The sequence below is a fragment of the Podarcis erhardii genome, assembly GCF_964252035.2.
Source record: "Podarcis erhardii genome assembly, chromosome: Z".
NCBI classification, from domain to species: domain Eukaryota; kingdom Metazoa; phylum Chordata; class Lepidosauria; order Squamata; family Lacertidae; genus Podarcis; species Podarcis erhardii.
In genome coordinates this window covers 9379650-9400344 of record NC_138504.1, presented here as the reverse complement: position 1 = coordinate 9400344, position 20695 = coordinate 9379650, and the positions used below count along the sequence as shown (strand labels likewise).

At 44.0% G+C, this 20695-nt stretch overlaps 1 protein-coding gene across 1 annotated transcript in view; it reads right to left on the bottom strand.

The window, feature by feature from the left end:
- GPR50 (G protein-coupled receptor 50) overlaps positions 1–20319 on the bottom strand; it is a gene marked incomplete at its 5' end in the record, with an annotated part of 73633 nt that extends 53314 nt beyond the window's left edge. Inside the window, 2 exons of the mRNA XM_081848143.1 lie at positions 2640–2695; positions 19801–20319. Of these exons, the coding sequence (XP_081704269.1) occupies positions 2640–2695; positions 19801–19820 (76 nt within the window). The remainder of the gene's footprint in view (positions 1–2639; positions 2696–19800) is intronic.
- Between the last annotated feature and the right edge of the window lie 376 nt (positions 20320–20695).

Sequence of the window (20695 nt, the reverse complement as noted above, 5' to 3'; positions counted from 1 at the left end):
AAAACAGAGGCTGGTGGTTGTAGTTTTCGATGTTTCAAGAAAGGCAATTAAATAAAAGTGTCTCTCCATCATGTTCCGTGAGTCGATGGAGGGTGAAAACCATTTTGATTGTCTTAACAAAGTCAATAAAAGGATACTATGTCGTACAGAAGGTGTGAGTCCTTTCCCCCCCAAGATCGATATTCTTTTTGTGAAATGGTTAATTTGTCCATAAGCACAGCATCCCATGCTTGCAAAACTCATGCTTCAAAAAGATTAGCATTTAAAGTTTTCTAGTTTTTCGCAATAACTAATCTAGCTGCAGTTAATAAACGGATGTGGTCTTTATTGGTTGTGTACTTAATCTGATGAGTAAAATGAGATAATTGGGCTCTTCTTTATGCTATTCTTGTTTTAATCCTGTATAGAGAATCGTAGAGTCCCTTGTTGTTGTTGTTGTTGTTGTCATTCAGTCGTGTCTGACTCTTCGTGACCCCATGGACCAGAGCACACCAGGCACTCATGTCTTCCACTGCCTCCCACAGTTTGGTCAAACACATGCTGCTAGCTTCGAGAACACTGTCCAACCATCTCGTCCTCTGTCGTCCCCTTCTCCTTGTGCCCTCCATCTTTCCCAACATCAGGGTCTTTCCCAGGGAGTCTTCTCTTCTCATGAGGTGGCCAAAGTATTGGAGTCTCGGCTTCAGGATATGTCCTTCCAGTGAGCACTCAGGGTTGACTTCCTTAAGAATGGATAGGTTTGATCTTCTTGCAGTCCATGGAACTCTCAAGAGTCTCCTCCAGCACCATAATTAAAAAGCATCAATTCTTCGGAGATCAGCCTTCTTTATGGTCCAGCTCTCACTTCCATACATCACTACTGGGAAAACCATAGCTTGAACTACAGTGGTGCCCCGCAAGACGAATGCCTCGCAAGACAGAAAACTCGCTAGACGAAAGAGTTTTCCATTTTGGAGGTGCTTCGCAAAACGAATTTCCTATGGGCTTGCTTCGCAAGACGAAAATGTCTTGCGAGTTCCTGCGGGGGTTTTTCCCTCCCCCTCCCTTTTTCTAAGCCGCTAAGCTGCTTATCCGATAAGCCGCTAAAAGCTGCTAAACCACTAATAGCGCTAATCCGCTAAGCCGTCAATGGGCTTGCTTCGCAAGACGAAAAAACCGCTAGACGAAGAGACTCGCGGAACGGATTCTTTTCGTCTTGCGAGGCACCACTGTATACGGACCTTTGTTGGCAAAGGTGATGTCTCTGCTTTTTAAGATGCTGTCTAGGTTTGTCATTGCTTTTCTCCCAAGAAGCAGGCGTCTTTTAATTTCGTGACTGCTGTCACCATCTGCAGTGATCATGGAGCCCAAGAAAATAAAATCTCTCACTGCCTCCTTTTCTTCCCCTTCTATTTGCCAGGAGGTGATGGGCCCAGTGGCCATGATCTTCGTTTTTTTGATGTTGAGCTTCAGACCATATTTTGCGCTCTCCTCTTTCACCCTCATTAAAAGGTTCTTTAATTCCTCCTCACTTTCTGCCATCAAGGTTGTGTCATCTCCATATCTGAGGTTGTTGATATTTCTTCCAGCAATCTTAATTCTGGCTTGGGATTCATCCAGCCCAGCATGATGAATTCTGCATATAAGTTGAATAAGCAGGGAGACAATATACAGCCTTGTTGTACTCCTTTCTCAATTTTGAACCAATCAGTTGTTCCATATCCAGTTCTAACTGTAGCTTCTTGTCCCACATAGAGATTTCTCAGGAGACAGATGAGGTGATCAGGCACTCCCATTTCTTTAAGAACTTGCCATAGTTTGCTGTGGTCGACACAGTCAAAGGCTTTTGCATAGTCAATGAAGCAGAAGTAGATGTCTTTCTGGAACTTTCTAGCTTTCTCCATAATCCAGCGCATGTTTGCAATTTGGTCTCTGATTCCTCTGCCATTTCGAAATCCAGCTTGCACTTCTGGGAGTTCTCTTGCTTGGTGGTCCCTAAATGTTCATGCCACTGCCTGCTTGGTTCCATCAATTAAGCCCCAGTGTCCCCTACCCCAGTGTCCCCTACCCACCTCTCTTCCTCCAACTGGGGCCACCCTGTTCATCCTTTTCTAGCCTCCTTGACTCACCGCTGCACCTGACTGTTGAGATGACAGTGCACCAGTCCATCCTGGCAGAATTACAAAAAAGAAGTGTTGCTTATGTATCTATTGTCAGCATCATTCCATGAATGTGTGTGGTGCCTTGCAAAGTACAAGAGGACAGGACCCTGCCCTGGGAGGGATTACAAATAAAACACCACACAGAAGCGCAAACAGCAGAAGAAAATGAAGGAAACAGAGATGGAGAACCCCAGCATCACTCACAGCGAAGACCTGGTGAAAGTGGGTGTCCCCGCAGACAGGATTGGAGGGCCCCGATCTAAATGTAAATGAAATGAAATAAATGAAATAAAATAAACAGGTGAATGTTTATTTCACCTGTAAATGAAATAAAAGAAACAAGTGAAGAATATAGGGAATGCTCTCCCTGGTAAGGCCCGCCTGGTGCCTTTGCTAACATCTTTTCGGTGTCAGACAAAGCCTTACCTTTTTCCCTCCAGGTTTTTGATGGGCTGAGGTGATTTCTATATTTATTGGTTTGTTGCATCTCTGTCTCACCTTTCTGCCAAGGAGGCGTATATAGTTCTCCTCTCTGTTTCATCCTCCAAACAACCCTGCAAGGTAGGTTAGGCTGAGAGTGAGTGACTGGCCCTGGGTCACCCAGGGAGCTTCATGGTTAAGCGAGGATTTGAACCCTCGTCTCCCAGGTCCTAGTCCAACATTCTAACCACTGTGCCACACTGCTGCTGCAGATACCACTGTAGGGGAGAAATTGTGAATCACATTTTGATTGATGGAAGATATTTTTAAAAATATAAATGACTAGTGTACCTTATACTTCACAGAAGTAATACAGTGGTACCGCGGGTTACATACGCTTCAGGTTACATACGCTTCAGGTTACAGACTCCACTAACCCAGAAATAGTTATTCAGGTTAAGAACTTTGCTTCAGGATGAGAAGAGAAATCGTGCTCCGGCGGTGCAGCAGCAGGAGGAGGCCCCATTAGCTAAAGTTGTGCTTCAGGTTAAGAACAGTTTCAGGTTAAGTACGGACCTCTGGAACGAATTAAGTACCTAACCTGAGGTACCACAGTACAAATAAAGGAAATTGGCTGATAAGAAGGGGGGAAGGGGAATGCCTTAAAAATATCAATGTAACTCTACACAAATCATACCATTTGACGTGCACACCTTCTGCCATATAAATAGGGAAACCTAAGCAGCTCTGAGGGACGCGGGTGGCACTGTGGGTTAAACCACAAAGTCTAGGACTTGCCAATCAGAAGGTCGGTGGTTCAAATCCCCACGACGGGGTGAGCTCCCATTGCTCGGTCCCTGCTCCTGCCAATCTAGCAGTTCAAAAGCACGTCAAAGTGCAAGTAGATAAATAGGTACCACTCCGGCGGGAAGGTAAACGCTGCTCTGGTTCGCCAGAAGTGGCTTAGTCATGCTGGCTACATGACCCAGAAGCTGTACGCCGGCTCCCTCGGTCAGTAAAGCGAGATGAGCGCCACAACCCCAGAGTCGGTCACGACTGGACCTAGTGTTCAGGGGCCCCTTTACCTTTATCTTAAAGCAGCTCTGGGACTATGGGGGCAGGATGAGGAAGGGAAAACCTGAGAAATAATGCTTTCCTATCTTTTCAATATGCTCATTAAAAATGCCTCAGGGTTGTTGTTTTTTCTAGAGGAATTTTGAGTATGTTTTAAATTCCTCATGCACACAACTCCTTTTTTTTTTAACTTCTCCGCAACCCCACCAATCCCTTTACCTCCTTGGATTTCCAACAAAGATTGCACCTCGACTTGTATATTTTGGCAAGGTTTTGAAGGTGTTATGTGCCACCTGTAAAACATTTTCATAATGTTTTCTTTTATAAAATAACAGGCGGTGAACCTTATATCAGCCTTTAGAGGCCTATCCCACTGTTCTAGGTATATTACCTGTCCGATGTCTTGGGCCCATTTGATCTGTACTTCTTTTACTACATCATCTTTTAAGTTCCATTCCAACAATAAATCATATACTTTTGATAATATTTTTTTGTTATTTCCTAGTACAACTTTTTGTAATTTTGATTCTTCCTTCTCAAAGCCTAATTTTTTTATCCGAATTAAAGAGGTTGCTTAGTTGATGGTATTGAAGCCAGTCTGTGAAGTGGTGCCTTATATCTTCAAATAATTTCAATTTTATCTGGTCTTCTTCTTCTTTTAATAGTTGCCTATACGTTGCCCAGTTCCCTGACATATTTAGTTTTTTAACTGCGAAAGCCTCTAATGGAGACAGCCACCATGGTGTGTTTGGTTCTAGTAATGGTTGATATGTAGCCCACCCTTTGTATAAAGCACTCCTGATAATATGGTTGTTAAATCCTTTGTGGACTTTTATTTTGTCATAACTCAGGTAAGCGTGCCACCCATATATATTATCAAAGCTCTCTAGGTCTAATATATCTAATTTTCCCAATAAAATCCAATCCTTTATTCAGATTAAACACTCAGCTTCGTAATAAATTTTGAAATTTGGCAACGCACATCCTCCTCTCTCTTTCCTACCCATCAATAGTTTGTAACTGATTTGCAGTTTCTTTCCTTGCCAGATCAATTTTGTTAAAACTTTCCTCCAATTCTCGAAACAATCTTTTCTTCTTTTTTTTTTTTTTGTTATGATTGGAATCATCTGAAAGAGGAAAAATGGGCAATATATTCATTTTTATTACTGAAATTCTTCCCCAGAATGATAGTTTCAATCTTGACCAGATTTCTAGATCTCTTCTTATTTCTTTCCAGGTCTCTTTATAGTTGTCCTCATACAAATTAATGTTTTTCAATGTAATTTGGATGCCCAAATATTTTGCTTTTTTAACTGTTTCCAATCCTGTTATTTCTCTCAAATCCTTTTTTTCTTCCTCCTGCATATTTTTGACCATTAGTTTTGTTTTGGCTTTGTTGAGTCTGAATCCCGACACTTCACCAAATTCTATTATTTTTTCTAAAGCTTTAGGGATGCTTTTTTTTTATCTTCTGCTGTTAATCATCGGCAAAAGCCTTCAGCTTGAAGGACCTTTTCCCTAACGTAATCCTCTTGATTTCTTCCTCCTTCCTTGTTTCTGAATTTAATATTTCTAATGTTAATATGAACAGTAACAGGGATAAGGGACAGCCTTGTCCTGTTCCTCTTTCTATAGAAATATAGAAAGCCTCCTACTTGCAAAAAACTGGAAAGGAAACTACATAGCTACAAAGGAAGATTGGCTAAATAAACTTTTAGAATTTATTGAGTTGGCAAAATTAACTGCAATAATAAGATATCAGACAAACCAGAAACTAAGGTTACAATGGAAATGGTTTGAAGAATACATGAGCAAACACTGTTCTAAAGACAACATGCTGATTGTTATGTAGTGAAGTTTCACCCTGGGCCAGCAGGGGGATACTGTAGATAGTTTTCACTCAGGTCTGTAGATAGTTTTCCCTCAGGTCCGCGTCAGTTATTTTAGGCGGGAACTCTGGGCTGTTGTTGTTACAATGTTGACAGCCGGCTGCCTATAAAAGCAGGCCGGCTGAGCTGTTTGCAGTCAGTTCTATTCCAGCTTACGAAATAAAGAGCTACTTGGAGAAATCGCTGTGTCGTCTGCTATGTCAACCCACAACTTAACACTGATATGTTTAGATTAAGTTTGTAAAGTTGACTCTGAAAACAAAATATTAGTAAAACAACAATACCGAGGATGAGCGATACAAATTGCAATGTAAATAAGAACATTTTTTTAAAAAAGAAAAAGAAATGACAAATAATGATGGAGGGAAGTGACTTAAATGTAGTATTTATGTTGGTATTTCTGCATTGTTTGTATTTAAGTTTTGGTATATGTGTGGTTGTACAGTATGTGCATTGTAAATAATAATAAAAATAATAAATAAAAAAATAAAAAGAGGAAGGGAAAACTTAACTTCACTCTGTCCACACCATGGTTGTCACAAGGCCCCATGAAGCTACAATTCCCAGTTTCCTGGGGAGAAGGACTAGCTGCTAAACTACTTTGTAGCTCTCAAGACAGATAAACCAGTAGGACAACACTTCAGTCTCCCAGGACATTCAATACAAGATCTCAAAGCTGCTGTCTTATTACAAGAGAATTTCAGAAATAGACTGGAAAGAGAAGTTGCTGAATTACATCTTATCACCAAACTGAAAACTATGGAGAAACCTGGTCTGAACAGAGATATTGGATTCTTGTCTCATTACACATGCATCTGCATACTATGCCTTGCTTTTTCCTGTTGGACTAATTGCAGTCGTTAACAGCCATCAACAGGTTTACCATACCCATTGGGCCAATCACCCATCTCCTACTACCCTTCTGAGAAATACCCCACCCCACCCTCCCACTATATATAAGGGTCTGGTGACTTCTGTTTCAGTGTATCTGAAGAAGTGTGCATGCACACGAAAGCTTATACCAGAACAAACTTAGTTGGCCTATAAGGTCTACTTGACAATTTTTAAAATTTTATTTCGACTGTGTCAGGCCAACACGGCTACCTGCCTGAATCTGTAGCTTTGTGAAGAGAACTCTCTCTTAAAGACTCTCAGCCCCTGCATTAAACCACAGTTCCCAGGATTATTTGGGGGGAAGCCATGACTGTTAAAAGTGGTATAAGAGAACTTTAAATGCTTGGTGCAGATGTGACCTTCGTTGCAGGTCTCCTCCACTTACCACCTCTAAATTTAGAGTTTGCAGCCACTTAAAAAAATCACTCTACGCTAAGCTTACATTTCAGGGGGAAATCCCTCTGTCAATCAATGTATTGACCAGCAAGAAGAAAGTAAAGCAGGCTGTGTGTTTGTTTGCTTCTTTTGTGCTTGTGTGTGTGTGTGTGTGTTTAAAATCAGAAGGAGCCCACAATCTCTGCTGGGGAGCAGAACCATGGATCCTGCAAAAGATTCCTGCATTGCAGGGGGTTGGACTAGATGACACCGGGGTCCCTTAGTGCTATGATTTTATGTCAAGCTGGCAACCTCCGTTCTTTCTCAGCCGCTTGAGTTCTGTGCCTATCTTTAAAGTCATGGGAATGAAGCATACAAAGACTATGGCTTCCTAATTTAGGTCAGGATTGTCAAACAATCACCAGGGGATTTGAGAGAGGCGTCTGATCATCTCGGCTTCTCATTGGCAGCCTCCACACACACACAAACACACACCATGGTGGAAGGGAGAGTGACAGCAGAGACAGGGAGCTTTCTTTTGCTGTTTGGAAGACAAGAAACATGCCTACTCAAAGCTTTAAGGAGGACAGTGGTTACAGTAATTTAATTTCCCCCTGCCTTTTAATCCGAGGTGAGAACCTGCAAAGTCCCTTTCTACAAAAGCCACAAAGAATCTTAAGCCACCATAAAAAAAAGTAAAGGTGACCATTAGGTCCAGTCGTAGATGACTCTGGGGTTGCGGCGCTCATCTCACTTTACAGGCCAAGAAAGCCAGCGCTTGTCCGGAGACAGTCTTTCCGGGTCATGTGGCCAGCATGACTAAGCCGCTTCTGGTGAAACCAAAGCAGTGCATGGAAACACCGTTTACCTTCCTGCCGAAGCGGTACCTATTTATCTACTTGCAGTTTCTGGTGTGCTTTCGAACTGCTAGGTTGGCAGGAGCTGGGACAGAGCAATGGGAGCTCACCCTGTTGTGGGGATTCGAACCGCCAACCTTCTGATCAGGAAGCCTGAGAGGCTGAGTGGTTTAGACCACAGTGCCACCCACATCCCTTAAACGCCACCTTAAAAGCTAGCAAATTTATTATCACATATGTGGTCATAGACCAGAATGCACTTCATCAGATGCATGAACCTGAGTCACAGGTGCATATATGCATGGTTGGAGTAGAAGTTAGGAAGAAATCAGGTTATGTATCTTGTTAGTTATTAATCACCTTCCACACATGCAGTTTACAAAATTCAACAACAACAAAAACAGTTAAAAGCAACATTAGATAAAAACCGTGCCCATGGCAGAGGCCACTCATGGAAAAGCCAGTCCAGTATACCTGAAAGAGTGTCTCCACCCCCATCATTCTGCCCGGACACTGAGGTCCAGCACCGAGGGCCTTCTGGTGGTTCCCTCACTGCAAAAAGCCAAGTTACAGGGGACCAGGCAGAGGGCCTTCTCGGTAGTGGTGCCCGCCCTGTGGAATGCCCTCCCACCAGATGTCAAAGAGAAAAACAGCTACCAGACTTTTAGAAGACATCTGAAGGCAGCCCTGTTTAGGGAAGCTTTTAATGTTTAATAGACTATTATATTTTAATATTCTGTTGGAAGCCGCCCAGAGTGGCAGGGTATAAATATATTATTATTATTATTATTATTATTATTATTATTATTATTATTACAAAATTATCTCCAGTTGTTTCTGTAAAGTTAAGTTGATGGGCACCTGTCTTATCTCAACAATGGCAGCCACACTGAAAGATCTGCCCCAAGTCACTGTGAAAATGTCTTCCGATACCTTTCGGACTTGCAGGAGAAGCCCTCCCACATACTGCAGTGACCCACTAGGCTTATATAAGGGTTGAAAGTGTCTCTCAAGCAGCCTGGTCCTGAGCTGTACAGGGCCTTTCATATCAATACCAACAACACTCTGAACTTGGCCCCGGTAGCAGACTGGCTGCCAGTGCAAATCCCATGCTGTCAGTAGTAGCTACAAGCAAGCTAGCTACAGCATTCTTGCTCCATCTGCAGCCTCCAGATCAACCTCAACCCACACAGATGTAAAAAGAAGCACAACAGCTTTTTATATCTGAGTTGCCATATGTCCTCATTTTCCAGGACATGTCCTCTTTTTCATGGGCAGAGTTTTCATAGTGCTAAAAGCAGATGTCAGCAAATGTGTCCTCTTTTTTGCGCTTCAAAATATGGCAACCCATATCAGCAAAGCAGGAGATAACTTGAGGTGGGAATCTACTGGAATCTAAAGAAATCTATTGTAGCCAAATTGCGTAGTATGACGTTTTCCAGATGCAAGCTTGAAAAATAAAATAAGGATGTCCTTTTCATCTGATGTGGAGTTAATCCATTTTTTAATGCAAAGCCACAGAATGCAGCAGACTTTTTAAAAAAGTATTACTTAAGGCCAAATGAATGGAAAATCTGCATCTATCTGTTAACTATTATTTTAAAGAAAAGCAATTTACATCTTATCAAAGGTCTCTTTCCCCCTCCCCCAACAATCCCAGTAAAAGAAACACAGGACACGCAGAGCTGCATTAGCCCAACTTGTAGGGCTTTCTGTCTGAATGATTGCAATACCCGCAAAATCTAGATCCATTTAGTAAGCAGCTATTTATACCTCCCTTTGATCCTAAATCCTTATCTAATCAAAGAAAAATAACATCTATAAAAATCCAGGTTGAAGGCCAGAGAAAACAGTTTAGCATACATTAGTGCAACTTTTTGGTGGGGGGTGGGTGGGGGGAGCAGATAAAAAAAGATGGGAAAGAAATAGGAAAGATATGAAATTATGGGGAGGGGGAGACCAGGAATTCCTCTTTCACAGCTCTCCAATGCCTTTTTGATTTTGTGTACCTATTGCCTAGGCAACCACAACTAAGCATGACCTTTCAGATGGCTTTTCTTTAGCTGATGGCTGGTGATGTTTTCTCCTTCAGTGCTAATGAGTGAAACTAAAGATGTTCCTTGCTGGTTTGTGATGGCTGGTGCCTACTAGCTATGAAATCTCCCTACCTGCTTGGGTAGGGGCTGGAGAAAAACAGTCTGGGCAGTCATAACATAGCCAGACAAGGAAGTCTTCAGTTTTGGAACTGACTGGGGGGAAAAGAGGGAGAAGAATGGATTAAGAAAATAAGTTATGCGTGGGGGAGAGATATTTGCACGCAGGCACATGCACGCACACACACACGATTTATTCATTTACAGTTATAAATTGCTTCCCAGACTATATCTCAAAACAATTTGGCAATAAAAACATTTACACAAGTATGACAATTAAAAAACAATTAAAAACACTTCCATATGTAAAAAATAAAATACATTTCATAGGTAAAAGCAATTTCAAATCCAGCACAGATACAGATTGGGTTGCATCACCCTTCATTCCAAGTGCTGGTAGAGGGGTCAGTCAGCTTCTCCAAGTATTTCCTAGTCTTTCTGGGCCATTTACCTGTAATTTCCCTGGCAAAAGATGTGCCTGGACCACGTACCATTAAGGAACATCAAAGCATTCATCCTAGCAGTCTTAAATCTCTGCTGTCCAAACCCAAATCCTTCACAACAAACATATAAAGAAAGCTTGCCGCAATTTAATCTGCGTCAGAGGGGGGATCTACCTACCCTCGCTTTTTAGAAGCAGGACTGCATCTTGCAATCGTTAGCTGACCTTTGTTTCACCCCTGCCATTATTTGCGCCGTTGCTAAACCTTTTAAACTGCTCCTTGAGCAGATTGTGCCATTGAATCAATTTCAATTAAACTCCTTCCCTGAACATATTGCCCGTGACCTTCCTTCAGATTCCTTGATGTCCCCAGGGAGGTTCGCAGCAGGTTTAAGGGGCTTTTTCAGCCAGGGAGCCACATTCCCTCACGTGCAATCTTTTGGGGGTGCCACCTGGCAATGGGGAGCAGGGCCAGAGGGCAAAGTGGGAGGGGCTACAGCCAAAAGTGGGTGGAAGAACAGGTGGAACTCTTAGCTTTGTGCATTAGGCTACGTTCCAGCATCATAAAATCTGGAAGTTTTTGAATGACACACAAACACCCCCTCCATATCTGCCATTTAGGCAAGCTAGAAATGCTATCTGAGTGCAAAGACACATTCCAACGAAGCAAAAGCACTCAAAGGGGATGCAGAGCAGAGGTGTTGTGCCCATGGAGAAGGAGTGTGTTCTAGATCTTGGGAGAGTCCCAAAGGCCAGACAGAGAGGCTGGGGAGGGGACACATTCAGCACACTGGCCTGAGGTTCCCCACCCTTACATTGGAACAGCTTTCCCCCTCAAAATTGAGTCCCCTGCTGTTGCTGGACTACAACTCCCACCAAACCAAGCTAGCAGGACCATTGGTCGGGGATGATGGGAGCTGTAGACCAACAACAGCAGGAGGAGACCCAGGGTTGAGAAGCACAGCTTTAGAGAGGCTTCATCCTTACCCAGTACCCTAGTTAACCTTGGCATAAAAAAGCTGAAGAATCAAGAGCTGCCTCAACCTTCTGCAGGGGTGGGGAACACCTCTGCCCTTCTTCTCTCACCATCCCATTGGCCATCCTTGGTGGGGCTGCTGGGAGTTGTCAATCAGCAACATCTGGATGGCCAAAAGCTCCCTACCCCAACCTACTGGGTTAATAGAACAGTAGGATTCTTCTGATTAAGGGGGGAGTGGCAGGAGCACTTAGAGAAGAAACGCCCTGGTGCATCTGCATCAGCACAATTGCATGCCTTCCTATGCCCCAGCTGCAACAAAGCATATCTCTCCCGTGTCAGTCTCTACAGCCAAAGCAGGCGCTGCAACATTCCCACAGCTTGACCTCACACCAAAGCTACACTCCTCCTTTGTCTCTCAAGACAGACAGATGCCAACCAGAGAGGAGAGAGAGAGAGAGAGAGAGAGAGAGAGAGAGAGAGAGAGAGAGAGATATCCAGGGTCTCAAAATATAACCCTGCCAGCTTCCAGTCTCTTAACTGCTCAACACTCTAGAAGGTTTACGGCAACTTAGCCAGGAAGGCCAAGGGATGAGCAGAACTGCAGAGAGAATCAGGTGGCCGATGCAGAGTTTGAGGCTTGAAGAGATGCTGAACCAGCAAGCAGGTCAGGTCAGAGACACATGTGCTGAGGCATTGCATGGATATGTGTGTGTCCTCCCTGCAGTAACGCAGACCCCATACAATTAAGCCTGCTGCTAGCACACTCACCACCACCTCGATGCAACGTGGAGCTGGACCGAAACTTACAATGAGCCCCCTCTCTTCCAGTAGACAGTAGCCCTCACATTCCTTTCCCCTAACTGCAGATTTCCCAGGAAAAGAATTACAGACACACTGGAGGAACACTTGAGTTCACAAATACAGTATCTCAATGGGGCAATCGCCTGTGAAAATGAGCGGCTTGGCATGTGCATCTCTAAAACCCTAGCACTGCCTTCGTAGCCAGACTGGGAAGATGTTGGTTCTGCCGCTACAGGCATCTGAGCTAATTAAAAGCCCGGGCAAGCCGACCAGGGCTAGATACAGTAGCTCACAGTGCCATGCAGTCTTTTCCAAGTTCCAAGTTTGTTTGTTTGTTTGTTTATAAGGTTGCTTACCCACCCAAGGTCCCAGGGCAGGTTGCAAGCAATAGAAAACAACAATGATAAAAACAGATGCAATTGTAAAATGGACAGAGCAACATACATTCAGCAGAAGAAGTGGGTCCATCAAAACAAAAGAGAGAAACTGTCAAAAGGTCAAGGTAAGGAGGTGCATTTTCAGCATGCAACAAAGCTGTGCAATGAAGGTGCCAAACTGATACTGATGCCCTGGAAAGATAAGTGTATGGCTCCATTTGTAATCAATGGGTGGAAGCTATGATGACCCTTGTGGCTTATAGATGTGCACCTCGTGTGGACAAATATAATGACATTTGGAACGCATTTGTATATAATATCGTCAGTTAGCTCAGTTGGTTGAGGTTGAGGCTCTCAATTCCTTGGCTATTCAAGGGATGTGGAGCCAGATGCTGTTGAATGCCAACTCCCATCAGCTCTAGCCAGCATGGCCAATCGCCAAGGGTGATGGGAGCTGGCGTCCAACATCATCTGAAGGGCCACAGATTTGCCCAGTCCTGCCCTAAACAAACCCACTAGAGAAGACATTGTACTTGATTGTATACAAGCATAACATTTCACTGAACAATTAATAATCAAAACAGAAAAATCTGCCATTGTCTCTTCTTCTACGCCAAACATACCACATTTAATGAGACTATAAAGGTTAAAATATAGCTCAGGATTTCTGAAATGATGCATGTCGTTTTAGGGAGAAGGGCTTTTGTAAATCATTATTCTACAGCCACACTCCTCTGTTTGTTCCCCTTGAGGTTTGGGGCTTCTCCAGACCACCTGTTTATCCATTCATCCTGATTGATTTTCCGGGAGACTAGATGAAGTTGCCTATTTAATTAACATTGCCTTGATTTGTTTGCAGGGAGGTTAGATGGTACTACGTCAAAGCAAGGGTTGCAAATTCCTGTGCATTTTCCTGTCACTTTCCTTATCGCATAAAGTCTAATCTTTTGAGGAAGTGAGTTTGTTGCAATAAAGACCTTCCCATCAACTATAATTGTGCAACCTGAATTTGCCAGAATCCCATTCGAAAATAGTCTCAGTCCAGAATTTTCCTGTGCCTGGTCTTTATTGAGCATTCATTATTATTTGTTTAAAGGGTGGTTATTGATTAGTATTCATCCTGATTTTCTTTGGGGGCATTGATACACCTTCTAATTAACAATTTGTTAATTCCACACTTTTTGGAACCTTTTCCCTGTTACTTTCCTAACTGCAAAAAGACAGTGTTGTCGTTTTTAAGAGGATTTGTTGTAACAGAGCTACAGAGTGCTGTATTCCACCTTAATTGCAGAAAATAACTATGCACTTGAATGCCACAGAAAGATGACAGTCTTGAAGCACCCCTGGTCTATGGAGGTGGGTTTGAATTAGCACCATTAGAAATAATTTTTTGGAATGACCCAGATTTAGTTCACTTTAAAAGGGGACGAGTTTAAAAGGAAGCGACAGCAGCTCTAATGTGAAGTTTTACAAACTGACACACTGAAATCGCAGTGGGCGGCACACTGAGGACAAAATGTTTCAAATTAGTATTTCATTCCAAAAGGCTCTTACGATTGAAGAGTCGGTAAGGTGATGGCTGAATTATACATAGAGTTTCTCTGATTTCTCTCTGTCATGGGTCACGCTAGCTGCTAGAGTAACTTCAATATTTAATTCTTCCTGCTAAACAGAGGAATGTTTGCCTCGTTTTCACTTCCTGGACAGAGCTGAGAGCAGCATTTTGAACCTCACAACGACCTTGTAAAGCAGGCCAAGCCAAACATTAGGGTGTCTAGCAGAGCAGAAATTCGAATCCAGATTCTGCAAATCAAATTTTCAGACACAGTTGGTCAAGGAGATACTGCTAACAGTTGGTCAAGGAGATACTGTTGTTATCTGGTCTCTGATGATGAATCCACCAGCTTTTGATAAAGACATAGAATAAAAATAATTATTATTATTTTACACTTTTGCTCCCAACAAATAGAAAATAGCATGTGAGAGATATAGCATATACACCAGACTTCCTCAGCTTGGTGCCCTCCTGCTGTTTTTGGACTGCAACTCCCATCATCCTGGACCAGAGGCAATGATGGCTGGGGCTGATGGGAGTTGGAGTGCAAAACATCTGGGGGACACATCTGAGGTTGCAGAAGGCTGACTTCCAGTTTCCCACTAAAATAGAGAAGCTGTCAATGTCTGCTTTAGTCTGTGCATCACAATGGAGTATTAGGTCCAGTTAGGACCTCTGCCTAAGCCTAGTATTTGTTTCAAAGAGCTGACAGATGGCTCGTTCACACTTCCCCTTGACCCAGGCCTAGAAAACATGTGTCTAAGAGACTTTTCATTTGTCCTGCTGCTTTACTTGGGAAAAACTCGCTGTTTACCACTGAATTAGAATAAATGTCAAGCTATGGGGGTGAGTGGGTGGAACTGACGTTTGTTCCATTTCAGTGGTGGGCAGCAGGTTTTTTTTCTGGGGAAAGCATGAGTGGACCACAGACACTCAGGGATGGAATTATTCCATTACAAATGGGAGTCCAGCTACGTCTGAGGTGCTTCCAGATGACCTGCTGGCCATTCAATGAACATTCACTCTGATTTGCTTGCGAGAAGGCTAGATGATGTTGCATCACAGTTATCCCACACTTTTCAGTGCATTTCCCCATCACTTTCCTTACTGCAAAAAGTCAGGTATTTGGCAGGAGAAGGAGGTTTGTCGTGTAAGACCACCTAATCAGTTTTAACTGCACAATCTGAATTTGCAGGTATGTGATGGAATCACCAACCTAAAATGGCAACAGTCTGGAATTGTCCATGAAGGACTAAAGATTTCCCATCCTGCACACCGGCATATGTGTAGCTTTTTGGATCGAAAATTATTTCATTAATTTGTGTCAGTGGGGTTGGGAATCAATGGAAGGGATTGTTATGCAACTGGCAAAAAACAATTAGATGTTTTAAAATGTGAATTTTCTAGGCTAGAGATACGAAAGTGCATGTGTTTGACACTGAGGTGGAGGGTGGAAACTGTTTAGGAAGAAATCACTCTGTGGATTCTTCTGAGTAATTCTCAGGATTCCCAGCTGCCTGGTGTTATCGGAGGCACTGCTAAGAGCCAGTTGCCTCTAAAATAAGCCTGTTTATACTTTTGAAAGGAGAGTAGTGAATGGATAGCATCTCACTCACTCGCAAACCCTCACGTTCTGCAATCTGAATGATAGCAGACTGCTGGATTGCACAGGCTAAAGGTTACTCATATTAAAAGGCGCATTGTGGCCTAGTGCGAAAAGTTGTGGCTGACATATAAAGCTTAAAACAAGCCATGGTTCTATATAAATCAAGGGGAAACTCTCCCTCCCTCCCTCCCTCTCTCTCTCTCTCTCTCTCTCTCTCTCTCTCTCTTTCTCTTTCCCACTCATAAATTGCCTGACAATGGGTTTTACTGCAGGACTTAATTTGCGTCCTGGTTGTAAACATGGCCCAGTTGTGAGGGCCTGAGAAAGCTATGCTGGTCACATGAGAAGGCTGCCTCCTCCTCCTCCTCAGCAAGAAAGGACAGTGGTTCCATTTGTCTTCAAGATCTGTCTCCAATTAGAGAAAGAGGAGAGCTTTTTCAACCAGCTTGCTACCCGTTCCCTCGGCTTTTTCATGACGCATCATAGGAGAATGCATTTTAAAGCGGAATGCAAAGAGCATAGGCAAGGAGACAAGAGAGCAATTGTGTGGAGGCAGGACTCACAACAGGCCTGTCCGTTTTTTTCATGCTTCCCTTTCTTCTTCTTCTTCTTCTTCTGCCTGCCTGCCTTCTTCCCTGGCTCCTCTCTCTTAACGCAAAAATATTTCAACAGCTTCTGCAGTGGCCGTGGGCCCTTTTACCTGAGGGAAGAAAAGCACTCATCCCCATGTGCACAAAAATACAGTTATCACACAGAGACCTGCAATGCTGTTCATATGGCTTATTAGTAGTAGTATGTAGTACAATATTAGTATTAGTATATGCCGCCCATCCGGCTGGGTTGCCCCAGCCTCTCTGGGGGTGGATCCCAACAGATGATAAATGCCGTATTGATTTGTTAATAATATAACATGACTTTTGCTGCAGTTGTGATGTTTAGCTTATTTTTGTTAATAGTGGTTTATAGATTGCAATCATTTTAATGATGACTTGTAAATTATTTCATATGATTTATGCCAGATTTGTGATGTTTCATTCTGTTTTGTTCTGTTATTGTTATTTATTGTTTGCAAGCTGCTTTCAGATCCATTTGAATGAAAAGCAGCACAGAAGTACAGTCAATCAACCATTCCATCAATTGAAGAAGTACTTTACCTCCTCTGAAGATGAACGGGCAACTGCCCCGCCAGGATATCGTACAGGGCAAGGTAGCAAGAACGTACCCTGTTGCTCCTTCCCGTCAGAGACACACACTTGGGGCAGAAAGTTACATGCCGAGGGACGCACACACAAACAGCAATTTTGTTTTATGCTGTTTCGGAACAGTCTTGTGCCCTTCAGATGATTTGGTCTACAAGCCCCATCAACTTTGCCTGTTGGCTGTGCCTGATGGGAGTTGCAGTAGTCCAACAACAACTGAAGGGCATCAGATGGATGAAGACTTGCTGTAGAGGGTAGGTAAAGATAAAGGTAAGGGACCTCTGGACGGTTAAGTCCAGTCAAAGACGACTATGGGGTTGTGGCGCTCATCTCACTTCAAGCCAAGGGAGCTGGCATTTGTCCACCAGATAGCTTTCCGGGTCATGGGGCCAGCATGACTAAGCCGCTTCTGGCACAACGGAACAACCATGACAAGTGCCAGAGCACACAGAAAAGCCATTTACCTTCCCACCACAGCAGTACCTATTTATCTACTTGCACTGGTGTGCTTTTGAACTGCTAGATTGGCAGGAGCTGTGACAGAGCTACAGGAGCTCATCCCATCATGCAGATTCGAACTGCCAACCTTCTGATCGGCAAGCCCAAGAGGCTCAGTGGTTTAGACCACAGCACCACCCGCGTCCCATGCTGAGGGTAGGACCCAAACCAATATGCTGGAATTGCAAAAATGGACACTTGGAATAATTTATTGATGGTACAAGGTGTTCAAAAGAGGCTGCGTCAGAAGGGGGTAGGCTCTCCCCCGTTAGAGAAGGGCTGGATGGCTACCTTTCAGGGATCCTGGCTGCAGATTTATTGCATTGGTGGCAGGTTGGGTTTGATGACCTTCGAGGTCCCTTCCAACAGGTAAACATCTGGCAAGAAGCACATAGCATGGCCTCTTTGTGCCCAGAGACTTTGTCCACCTTTGCCACTCCAAGGAACTAGGGGAGACCCTGATGGCTAGCAGTACCAGAAGCTGGGACCAGGAATGTACACTCAGCCATGAAGCTCACTGGGTGACCTTGGCCCAGCCTCTTGTCTCTCTGCCTAACCTACCTCACAGGGTTGTTGTGAACATGAAATGGAGCAGGGGAAGAACTGTATACGCCACCTTGAGCTTCTTGGAGGAGAGGTTGGGTATGAATGTGTGGCCCCATTAGCACTATGCATTTAAAGCAGTATCATACTGCTGAAAGTATTCACAGCTTCCCTCCAAAAATCCCAGGAACTATAGTTGGCTGTGGGTGCAGAGAGCTGGTAAAAGACTACTCTTCCCCTTATCTGTGCTACAATTCCCAGAATTCCCTGGAAAGAGGGACTGCCTGTGAAGCTACTCTGGATGTAGTAGTTCTCCGAGGGACAGACTAGTTTGTAGGATTTTTTGGGGGGTGGGATTCATGACTGTTTAAAGGTGTACGGCAATGCTTTATATGGGGCCTCATACATAACAGCAGGGTCTATGCTAGGTCTCTGGCAAAGTGCTGTAATAGTGAGGCTGACTGTTGATTTACACTCCCACTCCCTTAACGGGAGGCAGTGCCTGGGTCTGAGAATCCACACACCAATTTCAATTTTCCAAATGGCAGAAAGCAAGGCTATATGAGATGCACTGTTGGAAAATCAAAAGAATGGTCAGCTTCCCTGCCACACGAAGGGGAACAAACAGGACAAGCAGGTTGCACAGAAGCACTGGTATGCCCCTATGACACACTGCAGTCTAAATCACTGAGCCTCTTAGGCTTGCCAGTCAGAAGGCTGGCGGTTCAAATCTCCGAGATGGATTGAGCTCCCGTTGCTCTGTCCCAGCTCCTGCCAACCTAGCAGTTCAAAAGCACATCAAAGTGCAAGTAGATAAATAGGTACCACAGGAGCGGGAAGGTAAACAGAATTTCCGTGTGCTCTGGCATCCGTCATGGTGTTCTGTTGCACCAGTAGCGGTTTAGTCCTGCTGGCCACATGACCCAGAAAGCTGTCTGTGGACAAACGCCGGCTCCCTTGGCCTGAAAGCAAGATGAGCGCTGCAACCCCATAGTCGCCTTTGACTGGATTTAACCGTCCAGGGGTCCTTTACCCTTTTTTTTTTTTACCTTATGGCAGCATTTGAGCCCCCAGAAGTCACCTGGGGGTGCGGAGCTGCCTAACAGCCAACTTGTGTAGGCTCATTTTCCCAGGCAAATGATAACAGTTCCCACTGAATTCCCACCACCACCAGTGACTTTGGTGACTGATTTGGAACCGTTTATTGGAAATTTTATGAGGACCTGGCAGCGTGCATCCTGTTTTAAAGCTGCCACTAACATGCCAGAGAAATTAAGGCGAAGAATATTTACACGCTCCCTACTCACAGACCCTGAGCGCTTAATTAGGGAGTGTGCTTGTAAAGGGGACCCTAATGTGGGCTGGCTGCATAACATTTCCAATGCTGATTTTTTATTATCAGAATCCACCTGATAAGAGCAGGTGACTATTATTTTATTGGAGAGGTTTCCTCTTAAGGAATTTATTGCTGATCCTCCCTCTGCACCCCTCCGCCCCTGCCCAACCGCTCCATCAATTACAGGAACTGGGCTTTACGGCCCTGAACAAATTGCTTTGTGAGAGCGTAATGGATGTACACAAGAACATATTATGTTCTCAGCAGCAGGCTCTGTTAAAAGGCATTGCTGAAAATGCATAGGTCAGAAGAGATAAATGGGGGACAAGCGATGGTGTGGGGAGGATAGTGACAATGAACAGCAAAGTCATTCTACAAGAAACAGAAGAAACAACATCCATGCTGTTGAGCCCCACCTTATCAAACTGTCCCTGTGGCGTTCGGAAGCAGAGAATAAGCCTTGCATGTGTAACATAAGAAGAGCCCTGTTGGATCAGGGCCCAGGGAGCCTCTAACCCAGCAACCTGTTTTCACAGCAGCTACCCAGATCCCTGCGGGATGCATGCAAAGAAGACCTGAGTGCAGGAGCAACTCTCCTCTCCTGTAAACCATAGGTTTACAACTGGTAAAAACTGGGTGGAGCAACTTACACAGCTCTTACCTTCGCACAGTTGGCTCCATCCCAGTCCTGCAAGACCCAGAGGTGTCTATCTGCACATCTCTTCAATCTTCAACCAGGCAAGCAAGAGGTGTGATCCCAGTTCAAGAGTGCATCTTGTCACCCAGCGGTGAATTAATCAATTTGTCTCATGACACATCTTACGCACATAAAGGAGCACGTGGAACAGAGTCTCAGAAGCTGGGCCAGAGGTTCCTTACCCCCTGCTTTGCAATTCTGTCTTTCCTCCTGCATGAAGAAGGAAAATGCCCTACACCACAGCCAGAGACTTCCAAGCATAGATTCTGGTGCAAGCAGTAGCAATCTGCCATCTGTTATCCAAACAAGGCAGAAAGCCAATATGCAGTCCTCTAGCTCCCCTGAAGAAATAAGACCACGCCAGCTTGGGAAAAAGGGCAGCAGCAAGCTTTTCATTTCTGCTCTCTGACTGGAATGGGGGAATAGATAACTGTATTTCCTTCCGAAGGTTTCCTTACTCTTTGGAAATGTTTTGAAGCAGAACAGGCTGCAAAACTGTTGCGTGTGTTTGTTTGTTTGTTTGTTTGTTTGTTTGTTTGTTTGTTTGTTTAATGAATTTTTCCTTAATAACATTCTGATAGCTTTACACACATAATTAAAAATCTCTTCCTGCATGGAGATGTTGCACTAACTGTCAGAATGCAAGCCTTCCAACGCCTAGTGCTGAACAGCAAACAGACAGTGGCCGGCTCTAGACATTGATGCGTCACATTCTGACATTTACCGGTACTCCATGCATGAAGAGGTTTACAACAATGTGCGTAAAGTCATCTGAACTTTATTAAGGAAAGTGATCAAGCCCAGAGCTTTTTGTGTGTGCCTGAGGAGTCTCTTGCTGATGGTACTGCAGGCATGTTGT